The sequence below is a fragment of the Panulirus ornatus genome, chromosome 52 (assembly GCF_036320965.1).
Source record: "Panulirus ornatus isolate Po-2019 chromosome 52, ASM3632096v1, whole genome shotgun sequence".
Classification (NCBI taxonomy): domain Eukaryota; kingdom Metazoa; phylum Arthropoda; class Malacostraca; order Decapoda; family Palinuridae; genus Panulirus; species Panulirus ornatus.
In genome coordinates this window covers 11,368,500-11,380,642 of record NC_092275.1, presented here as the reverse complement: position 1 = coordinate 11,380,642, position 12,143 = coordinate 11,368,500, and the positions used below count along the sequence as shown (strand labels likewise).

General features: G+C 41.0%; 1 protein-coding gene across 3 annotated transcripts in view; it reads right to left on the bottom strand.

The window, feature by feature from the left end:
* Window positions 1–1,378: 1,378 nt before the first annotated feature.
* Window positions 1,379–12,143, bottom strand: part of LOC139765060 (aminopeptidase N-like) — a 127,062-nt gene continuing 116,297 nt past the window's right edge. For all 3 annotated transcript variants that reach the window (XM_071692151.1, XM_071692152.1, XM_071692153.1), the window contains exon 19: window positions 1,379–1,724. In XM_071692151.1, coding sequence (XP_071548252.1) covers window positions 1,539–1,724 — 186 coding nt within the window. In that variant the 3' untranslated portion in view covers window positions 1,379–1,538. The remainder of the gene's footprint in view (window positions 1,725–12,143) is intronic.

Below are 12,143 nucleotides of genomic sequence, written 5' to 3'. Positions count from 1 at the left end.
CAATGGCTGACACCTTTGCCTTCTCTAAAAGGGGCACTTGATGTTTGTCCAAAGGAGATTGGACTCGTCCACAGCATTATTGACATCGTGTATTCGAGGAAGTGGGAAAGGGTCCGCCAATGTGAGGGACTTAATTCATCGGTACTCATGCGTGATGTCCCATCTGGCTTGGGGACAAACATTCAAAGTGAAGGAACTGGACTTCCTCCATAATGCTTGGGGAAACACGATAAGGTGACTGCTTACCGAAGACTGCTCCATCCACCAGCTTTACTTCCTGGAGACCACAGGGCTTGGTTGAGGAACATCTGCAAAGATTTCTTTAAATTCTTTTAGGAGCCGCTTCACTTTCACCTGCCGTTCCTGCAGTACAGGGATCACAAAATATATCAAAACTGGCCGATAATACATATATGTTTTACAACATATCACACATGTTGATGAATTTATTACGACCATATCTAGTTTTCTCAAAAAGTCAAATGTTAAAGATTAACATTTTTTTTTCAATAAATCCATGTCATTTGAATTATCATTGATGAAATTGAGTAACTGCTACGTCCTCTACCTAATTTTAAGTCTTCGTACAAAGATATCTAAGGTGTGAACAGAGGAAGAAATACTACATTTACTTTAAATATTAACGTTTCTGGGGTGTTTTTTTGTAGCCTCAAATACTTAGTGGGCAGTGATGGTTTTTGATTTTTTTTCTATTGTGGACAATTTGCCATCGTATATGAAAGGAATAGTGAAGAGCAAGAGAAAAGAATTCAAATGGAAGAGAATTCCACAGCTATCTGCTCGAAGTGTCATAACCTGTTAATCCTCATATTGCTGGTATCCACACAGAAACTACTTGAAGCAACAGTTCCAAGGCTTAGTGGATGGGACACTAAGAGAGCTCAAGAGGACTGACCGATATGATGCTTATAAGAAAGCCAGACTACAGCAGCAACAGGGAAAAGTTTTGTTGAAGAAGGTGATAATAATAGAGTTAAAAGGTGGAAGATAAACCTTCCAGATTGTGATCAATACTTCATATCGAGGCAAATGGTAAAACCCCTACGGATATGAAAAAGCTCCTCATTAGAAAATAATTACGCCACCTGTATAACTTCCCCAGTTTGTGGGAAGTAGATCTTTTAATGTTTATTATATGGAGTTTCCAGGATAAAGTGGAGGATATAGTTACGGCCAACATTTTTGTTATTGCTGAGGTGAATCGTAATAGCAGGAAATGAAAGACAGAAACAAATGAGATTTTTCTAGAAAGAGACATAAGTAGAAACTGCGTTTTGGCACTGATAAATTATTGCCTTAAGAAAAAGTAATGTATACGTTTGTATGCTATTTTGGTATTTACCAATGATAATTCATATTTTCATGTCTTTTTATTTACATTAGTATATTGACATAATTGGTTATTGGATCACTTAGTCATTTACATCTACAAATACAAATCATACCTATGAAATGTTGCTTTATTAAGAAAATATAATAGCCTAAGGCTTTAGTTTACAAGATTTTTTAAGCTTATGCTACTGCTTAAGAACTGCAGTGTTTCTGATTTTGTTAGAATACCCGTTATCTTCGAACCACTGAACAATAACATCGTAGCTCCTGTTCATCCAGGCAATGTTGTTGCTTGTTCTCTCAACTGCTTGGTCAACTGCTCGTTTGGCTGTTTTTAAATGGCTGGAGTATTCCTCCTTAAACAATTTCAGCTGGAAAGAAAATGGAAAAGGTAGTGGATGGTGAATTACCTTATATGTGAATGCTATGGAAAACCAGTCTATCATCAGAAATCTATTACAGTGGAACAAAATACAAGAGGCTACATATCTTTCTCTTTTAGATGAGCTAACAAAGTCATTGGAAAAACATTTTTTGGACTGATCATTAGCCCTTCTCTGCCTGTCAATAGACTAAATCATTTCTAACCACTCCTTAACTTTGCCATCTAACGTAATCCGCTATACACACACACACACACACACACACACACACACACACACACACACACACACACACACACACACACAAACATATACACACACCACTGTATTAGTGTAATTATCATTATTCAATAATCAACTAAGTGCATACTGTATAAACCATAGTAATTACTCCGTAAGTATTCCTGTATATCTACCACTCAGACTATGTAAGTGTACCTCACTCACATGCTTATCCAAAGCGTGGAAATAAGCAATCCATTGACAGCACGTCGACTCCGGTATACCACATCGTTCCAGTTCACTCCATTCCTTGCCCGCCTTTCACCCCCCCTGCATGTTCAGGCCCCGATCACTCAAAATCTTTTTCACTACATCTTTCCACCTCCAATTTGGTCTCCCACTTCTCCTCGTTCCCTCCACCTCTGACACATATATCCTCTTGGTCAATCTTTCCTCACTCATTCTCTCCATGTGACCAAACCATTTCAAAACACCCTCTTCTGCTCTCTCAACCACATTCTTTTTATTACCATACATCTCTCTTACCCTTTCATTACTCACTCGATCAAACCACCTCACACCACATATTGTCCTCAAACATCTCATTTCCAGCACATCCACCCTCCTCCGCACAACTTTATCTATAGACCACGCCTCGCAACCATATAACATTGTTGGAACCACTATTCCTTCAAACATACTCATTTTTGCTTTCCATGATAACGTTCTCGGCTTCCACACATTTTTCAACGCTCCCAGAACTTTCCCCACCTCCCCCACCCTATGATTCACTTCAGCTTCCATGGTTCCATCCGCTGCCAAATCCACTCCCAGATATCTAAAACACTTCACTTCCTCCAGTTTTTCTCCATTCAAACTTACCTCCCAATTGACTTGTTCCTCAATCCTACTGTACCTAATAACCTTTCTCTTATTCACATTTATTGTCAGTTTTCTTCTTTCACACACTTTACAAAACACACACGTACATATACATACCAATACATACATATACATACACAGACAAATACATATATACACATGTACATATTCATACATGCTGCCATCATCCATTCCTGCCGCCACTCCGCAACACATAAAATGACACCCTCTCCCCCCGCGTGCACACGAAATAGCGCTAGGAAACCACAACAAAGGGCACATTCGTTCACACTCAGCCTTTAGCTGACATGTGTAATATATATATATATATATATATATATATATATATATATATATATATATATATATATATATATATATATATATATATATATATATGTATATATATATATATATATATATATATATGTATATATATATATATATATATATATATATATATATATATATATATATATATATATATATATATATATATATATATATATATATATATATATATATATTACACATGTCAGCTAAAGGCTGAGTGTGAACGAATGTGCCCTTTGTTGTGGTTTCCTAGCGCTATTTCGTGTGCACGCGGGGGGAGAGGGTGTCATATTATGTGTTGCGGAGTGGCGGCAGGAATGGATGATGGCAGCATGTGACGGGAACTGTGTCCTTCAGCATGGCAAGGAAATTGCCCATCGCTGAACAACACTTCCACTGGACCTCTATCATCACCTCTCATCACCTATCATCACCTCTATCATCACCTCGTTAAGATCATCGTGTGTCAAGACATCATATAAAGCGCCTCTTCGCAAACGGAACTACCTTGGCCCACCAGTGATGCTACTATGTTTGTGAATCGGGAACCATTGCAACACAAACCTCGCCAGGTGGTAGAGTTTCCCGCAGTGTATCGAGACAGACTTCCCCAGAACTTTTTTTAAAGGGGAAGTAAATGTTTATAGTTGTGTTACTGGAGTGATAGTTTTCATACATGGTGTTTTGACAAGAAAATAGTGAAATTGGAGAAAAATGTAGCTTAGACATTGAAGCTTATTGATACAGTGGTTAAATTGATGAGAACTGCTATTGACGTTTGTGTAAATAAGTTATACATTTCCTTTTTCCATAGCCAGAGGTTGAACCATTATGTGATATTCATTTGTTCATTCATTTCAAGCTAGAAGTTTCAGTTTTCTAAATTGTTTCTTACATTTTTCATATGTATATATATGTATGTGTATGTGTGTGTATATGTGCGTATGTATGTGCATGTGTGTGTATGTGTATATGTATATATATATGCATATTATCCCTGGGGATAGGGGTGAAAGAATACTTCCCACGTATTCCTCGCGTGTCGTAGAAAGCGACTAGAGGGGACGGGAGCGGGGGGCCAGAAATCCTCCCCTCCTTGTATTAACTTTCTAAAATGGGAAACAGAAGGAGTCACGCGGGGAGTGCTCATCCTCCTCGAAGGCTCAGAGTGGGGTGCCTAAATGTGTGTGGATGTAACCAAGATGTGAAAAAAGGAGAGATAGGTAGTATGTTTGAGGAAAGGAACCTGGATGTTTTGGCTCTGAGTGAAACGAAGCTCAAGGGTAAAGGGGAAGAGTGGTTTGGGAATGTCTGGGGAGTAAAGTCAGGGGTTAGTGAGAGGGCAAGAGCAAGGGAAGGAGTAGCAATACTCCTGAAACAGGAGTTGTGGGAGTATGTGATAGAATGTAAGAAAGTAAATTCTCGATTAATATGGGTAAAACTGAAAGTTGATGGAGAGAGGTGGGTGATTATTGGTGCATATGCACCTGGGCATGAGAAGAAAGATCATGAGAGGCAAGTGTTTTGGGAGCAGCTGAATGAGTGTGTTAGTGGTTTTGATGCACGAGACCGGGTTATAGTGATGGGTGATTTGAATGCAAAGGTGAGTAATGTGGCAGTTGAGGGAATAATTGGTATACATGGGGTGTTCAGTGTTGTAAATGGAAATGGTGAAGAGCTTGTAGATTTATGTGCTGAAAAAGGACTGATGATTGGGAATACCTGGTTTAAAAAGCGAGATATACATAAGTATACTTATGTAAGTAGGAGACATGGCCAGAGAGCGTTATTGGATTACGTGTTAATTGACAGGCGTGCGAAAGAGAGACTTTTGGATGTTAATGTGCTGAGAGGTGCAACTGGAGGGATGTCTGATCATTATCTTGTGGAGGCTAAGGTGAAGATTTGTATGGGTTTTCAGGAAAGAAGAGTGAATGTTGGGGTGAAGAGGGTGGTGAGAGTAAGTGAGCTTGGGAAGGAGACCTGTGTGAGGAAGTACCAGGAGAGACTGAGTACAGAATGGAAAAAGGTGAGAACAATGGAAGTAAGGGGAGTGGGGGAGGAATGGGATGTATTTAGGGAATCAGTGATGGATTGCGCAAAAGATGCTTGTGGCATGAGAAGAGTGGGAGGTGGGTTGATTAGAAAGGGTAGTGAGTGGTGGGATGAAGAAGTAAGAGTATTAGTGAAAGAGAAGAGAGAGGCATTTGGACGATTTTTGCAGGGAAAAAATGCAAGTGAGTGGGAGATGTATAAAATAAAGAGACAGGAGGTCAAGAGAAAGGTGCAAGAGGTGAAAGAAAGGGCAAATGAGAGTTGGGGTGAGAGAGTATCATTAAATTTTAGGGAGAATAAAAAGATGTTCTGGAAGGAGGTAAATAAAGTGCGTAAGACAAGGGAGCAAATGGGAACTTCAGTGAAGGGCGCAAATGGGGAGGTGATAACAAGTAGTGGTGATGTGAGAAGGAGATGGAGTGAGTATTTTGAAGGTTTGTTGAATGTGTTTGATGATAGAGTGGCAGATATAGGGTGTTTTGGTCGAGGTGGTGTGCAAAGTGAGAGGGTTAGGGAAAATGATTTGGTAAACAGAAAAGAGGTAGTGAAAGCTTTGCGGAAGATGAAAGCCGGCAAGGCAGCAGGTTTGGATGGTATTGCAGTGGAATTTATTAAAAAAGGGGGTGACTGTTTTGTTGACTGGTTGGTAAGGTTATTTAATGTATGTATGACTCATGGTGAGGTGCGTGAGGATTGGCGGAATGCGTGCATAGTGCCATTGTACAAAGGCAAAGGGGATAAGAGTGAGTGCTCAAATTACAGAGGTATAAGTTTGTTGAGTATTCCTGGTAAATCATATGGGAGGGTATTGATTGAGAGGGTGAAGGCATGTACAGAGCATCAGATTGGGGAAGAGCAGTGTGGTTTCAGAAGTGGTAGAGGATGTGTGGATCAGGTGTTTGAAGAATGTATGTGAGAAATACTTAGAAAAGCAAATGGATTTGTATGTAGCATTTATGGATCTGGAGAAGGCATATGATAGAGTTGATAGAGATGCTCTGTGGAAGGTATTAAGAATATATGGTGTGGGAGGAAAGTTGTTAGAAGCAGTGAAAAGTTTTTATCGAGGATGTAAGGCATGTGTACGGGTAGGAAGAGAGGAAAGTGATTGGTTCTCAGTGAATGTAGGTTTGCGGCAGGGGTGTGTGATGTCTCCATGGTTGTTTAATTTGTTTATGGATGGGGTTGTTAGGGAGGTAAATGCAAGAGTTTTGGAAAGAGGGGCAAGTATGAAGTCTGTTGGGGATGAGAGAGCTTTGGAAGTGAGTCAGTTGTTGTTCGCTGATGATACAGCGCTGGTGGCTGATTCATGTGAGAAACTGCAGAAGCTGGTGACTGAGTTTGGTAAAGTGTGTGGAAGAAGAAAGTTAAGAGTAAATGTGAATAAGAGCAAGGTTATTAGGTACAGTAGGGTTGAGGGTCAAGTCAATTGGGAGGTGAGTTTGAATGGAGAAAAACTGGAGGAAGTGAAGTGTTTTAGATATCTGGGAGTGGATCTGGCAGCGGATGGAACCATGGAAGCGGAGGTGGATCATAGGGTGGGGGAGGGGGCGAATATTCTGGGGGCCTTGAAGAATGAGTGGAAGTCGAGAACATTATCTCGGAAAGCAAAAATGGGTATGTTTGAAGGAATAGTGGTTCCAACAATGTTGTATGGTTGCGAGGCGTGGGCTATGGATAGAGTTGTGCGCAGGAGGATGGATGTGCTGGAAATGAGATGTTTGAGGACAATGTGTGGTGTGAGGTGGTTTGATCGAGTGAGTAACGTAAGGGTAAGAGAGATGTGTGGAAATAAAAAGAGCGTGGTTGAGAGAGCAGAAGAGGGTGTTTTGAAGTGGTTTGGGCACATGGAGAGAATGAGTGAGGAAAGATTGACCAAGAGGATATATGTGTCGGAGGTGGAGGGAACGAGGAGAAGAGGGAGACCAAATTGGAGGTGGAAAGATAGAGTGAAAAAGATTTTGTGTGATCGGGGCCTGAACATGCAGGAGGGTGAAAGGAGGGCAAGGAATAGAGTGAATTGGAGCGATGTGGTATACCGGGGTTGACGTGCTGTCAGTGGATTGAATCAAGGCATGTGAAGCGTCTGGGGTAAACCATGGAAAGCTGTGTAGGTATGTATATTTGCGTGTGTGGACGTATGTATATACATGTGTATGGGGGGGGGGTTGGGCCATTTCTTTCGTCTGTTTCCTTGCGCTACCTCGCAAACGCGGGAGACAGCGACAAAGTATAATAAATAAAAAAAAAATATATATATATATATATATATATAGATATTTTGCTTTGTCGCAAAATAAGAGCGAGGTTATTAGGTGCAGTAGGGATGAAGGACAAGTCAATTGGGAGGTAAGTTTGAATGGAATAAAAACTGGAGGAAGTGAAGTGTTTTAGATATCTGAACCATAGAAGCAGAAGTGAGTCACAGGGTGGGGGAGCGGGCGAAAGTTCTGGGAGCACTGAAGAATGTGTGGAAGTCGAGAGCATTATCTCGGAAAGCAAAAATGGGTATGTCTGAGGGAATAGTGGTTCCAAGAATGCTATATGGTTGCGAGGCGTGGGCTATAGATAGGGTTGTGCGGAGTAGGGTGGATGTGTTGGAAATGAGATGTTTGAGGACAATATGTGGTGTGAGGTGGTTTGATCAAGTAAATAATGAAAGGGTAAGAGATGTGTGGCAATAAAAAGAGTGTGATTGAGAGAGTAGAAGAGGGTGTATTGAAATGGTTTGGTCACATGGAGAGAATGAGTGAGGAAAGATTGACAAAGAGGATATAAGTGACAGAGGTAGAGGGAACAAGAAAGAAGCGGGAGAAAAATTGGAGGTGGAGGATGGAGTGAAAAAGATTTTGAGCAATAGGGGCTTGAATATACAGGAGGGTGAAAGGCGTGCAAGGAATGGAGTGAATTGTGACGATGTGGTATACCGTGGTCGACGTACTGCCAATGTATTGAACCAGGGCATGTGAAGCGTCTGGGGTAAACCATGGAAAGTTCTGTGGGGCCTGGATGTGGAAAGGGAGCTGTGGTTTCGGTGCATTATACATGACAAATAGAGATTGAGTGTAGCCTATGTTGTCTTTTCCTAGCGCTACCTCGCGCGTGTAAAGGGAGGATTGGGTGTCATTTCATGCGTGTCGGGGTGGCGAAGGGAATGAATGAATGAAGGCAGCAAGTATGAATTATGTACATGTGTATATATGTATATGTATGTGTACGTATGAATATGTATACGTTGAAATGTATAGGTATGTATATGCATGTGTGTGGACGTGTATGTAAATACATGTGTATGTGGGTGGGTTGGGCCATTCTCTCGTATGTTTCCTTGCGCAACCTTGCTAAGGCGGGAGACAGCGACAAAGTAAAATGAAATTATTTTTTTTTATTATACTTTGTCGCTGTCTCCCGCGTTTGCGAGGTAGCGCAAGGAAACAGACGAAAGAAATGGCCCAACCCCCCCCCCCCATACACATGTATATACATACGTCCACACACGCAAATATACATACCTACACAGCTTTCCATGGTTTACCCCAGACGCTTCACATGCCTTGATTCAATCCACTGACAGCACGTCAACCCCGGTATACCACATCGCTCCAATTCACTCTATTCCTTGCCCTCCTTTCACCCTCCTGCATGTTCAGGCCCCGATCACACAAAATCTTTTTCACTCCATCTTTCCACCTCCAATTTGGTCTCCCTCTTCTCCTCGTTCCCTCCACCTCCGACACATATATCCTCTTGGTCAATCTTTCCTCACTCATTCTCTCCATGTGCCCAAACCACTTCAAAGCACCCTCTTCTGCTCTCTCAACCACGCTCTTTTTATTTCCACACATCTCTCTTACCCTTACGTTACTCACTCGATCAAACCACCTCACACCACACATTGTCCTCTAACATCTCATTTCCAGCACATCCATCCTCCTGCGCACAACTCTATCCATAGCCCACGCCTCGCAACCATACAACACTGTTGGAACCACTATTCCTTCAAACATACCCATTTTTGCTTTCCGAGATAATGTTCTCGACTTCCACACATTCTTCAAGGGTCCCAGAATTTTCGCCCCCTCCCCCACCCTATGATCCACTTCCGCTTCCATGGTTCCATCCGCTGCCAGATCCACTCCCAGATATCTAAAACACTTCACTTCCTCCAGTTTTTCTCCATTCAAACTCACCTCCCAATTGAATTGACCCTCAACCCTACTGTACCTAATAACCTTGCTCTTATTCACATTTACTCTTAACTTTCTTTTTCCACACACTTTACCAAACTCAGTCACCAGCTTCTGCAGTTTCTCACATGAATCAGCCACCAGCGCTGTATCATCAGCGAACAACAACTGACTCACTTCCCAAGCTCTCTCATCCCCAACAGACTTCATACTTGCCCCTCTTTCCAAAACTCTTGCATTTACCTCCCTAACAACCCCATCCATAAACAAATTAAACAACCATGGAGACATCACACACCCCTGCCGCAAACCAACATTCACTGAGATCCAATCACTTTCCTCTCTTCCTACACGTACACATGCCTTACATCCTCGATAAAAACTTTTCACTGCTTCTAACAACTTTCCTCCCACACCATATATTCTTAATACCTTCCACAGAGCATCTCTATCAACTCTATCATATGTCTTTTCCAGATCCATAAATGCTACATACAAATCCATTTGCTTTTCTAAGTATTTCTCACATACATTCTTCAAAGCAAACACCTGATCCACACATCCTCTACTACTTCTGAAACCACACTGTTCTTCCCCAATCTGATGCTCTGTACATGCCTTCACCCTCTCAATCAATACCCTCCCATATAATTTACCAGGAATACTCAACAAACTTATACCTCTGTAATTTGAGCACTCACTCTTATCCCCTTTGCCTTTGTACAATGGCACTATGCACGCATTCCGCCAATCCTCAGGCACCTCACCATGAGTCATACATACATTAAATAACCTTACCAACCAGTCAACAATACAGTCACCCCCTTTTTTAATAAATTCCACTGCAATACAATCCAAACCTGCTGCCTTATATATATATATATATATATATATATATATATATATATATATATATATATATATATATATATATATATATATATATATATATATATATATATATATATATACATATATATATATATATATATATATATATATATATATATATATATATATATATATATATATATATATATATATATATATATATATATATATATATATATATATATATATATATATCCACTGCAATACCATCCAAACCTGCTGCCTTGCCGGCTTTCATCTTCCGCAAAGCTTTTACTACCTCTTCTCTGTTTACCAAATCATTTTCCCTAACCCTCTCACTTTGCACACCACCTCGACCAAAACACCCTATATCTGCCACTCTATCATCAAACACATTCAACAAACCTTCAAAATACTCACTCCATCTCCTTCTCACATCACCACTACTTGTTATCACCTCCCCATTTGCGCCCTTCACTGAAGTTCCCATTTGCTCCCTTGTCTTACGCACTTTATTTACCTCCTTCCAGAACATCTTTTTATTCTCCCTAAAATTTAATGATACTCTCTCAACCCAACTCTCATTTGCCCTTTTTTTCACCTCTTGCACCTTTCTCTTGACCTCCTGTCTCTTTCTTTTATACATCTCCCACTCAATTGCATTTTTTCCCTGCAAAAATCGTCCAAATGCCTCTCTCTTCTCTTTCACTAATACTCTTACTTCTTCATCCCACCACTCACTACCCTTTCTAATTAAAAAAGGGGGTGACTGTATTGTTGACTGGTTGGTAAGGTTATTTAATGTATGTATGACTCATGGTGAGGTGCGTGAGGATTGGCGGAATGCGTGCATAGTGCCATTGTACAAAGGCAAAGGGGATAAGAGTGAGTGCTCAAATTACAGAGGTATAAGTTTGTTGAGTATTCCTGGTAAATTATATGGGAGGATATTGATTGAGAGGGTGAAGGCATGTACAGAGCATCAGATTGGGGAAGAGCAGTGTGGTTTCAGAAGTGGTAGAGGATGTGTGGATCAAGTGTTTGCTTTGAAGAATGTATGTGAGAAATACTTAGAAAAGCAAATGGATTTGTATGTAGCATTTATGGATCTGGAGAAGGCATATGATAGAGTTGATAGAGATGCTCTCTGGAAGGTATTAAGAATATATGGTGTGGGAGGCAAGTTGTTAGAAGCAGTGAAAAGTTCTTATCGAGGATGTAAGGCATGTGTACGTGTAGGAAGAGAGGAAAGTGATTGGTTCTCAGTGAATGTAGGTTTGCGGCAGGGGTGTGTGATGTCTCCATGGTTCTTTAATTTGTTTAAGGGTGGGGTTGTTAGGGAGGTGAATGCAAGAGTTTTGGAAAGAGGGGCAAGTATGAAGTCTGTTGGGGATGAGAGAGCTTGGGAAGTGAGTCAGTTGTTGTTCGCTGATGATACAGCGCTGGTGGCTGATTCATGTGAGAAACTGCAGAAGCTGGTGACTGAGTTTGGCAAAGTGTGTGAGAGAAGAAAGTTAAGAGTAAATGTGAATAAGAGCAAGGTTATTAGGTACAGTAGGGTTGAGGGTCAAGTCAATTGGGAGGTGAGTTTGAATGGAGAAAAACTGGAGGAAGTGAAGTGTTTTAGATATCTGGGAGTGGATCTGGCAGCGGATGGAACCATGGAAGCGGAAGTGGATCATAGGGTGGGGGAGGCGGCGAAAATTCTGGGAGCCTTGAAGAATGTGTGGAAGTCGAGAACATTATCTCGGAAAGCAAAAATGGGTATGTTTGAAGGAATAGTGGTTCCAACAATGTTGTATGGTTGCGAGGCGTGGGCTATGGATAGAGTTGTGCGCAGGAGGATGGATGTGCTGGAAATGAGATGTTTAAGGAC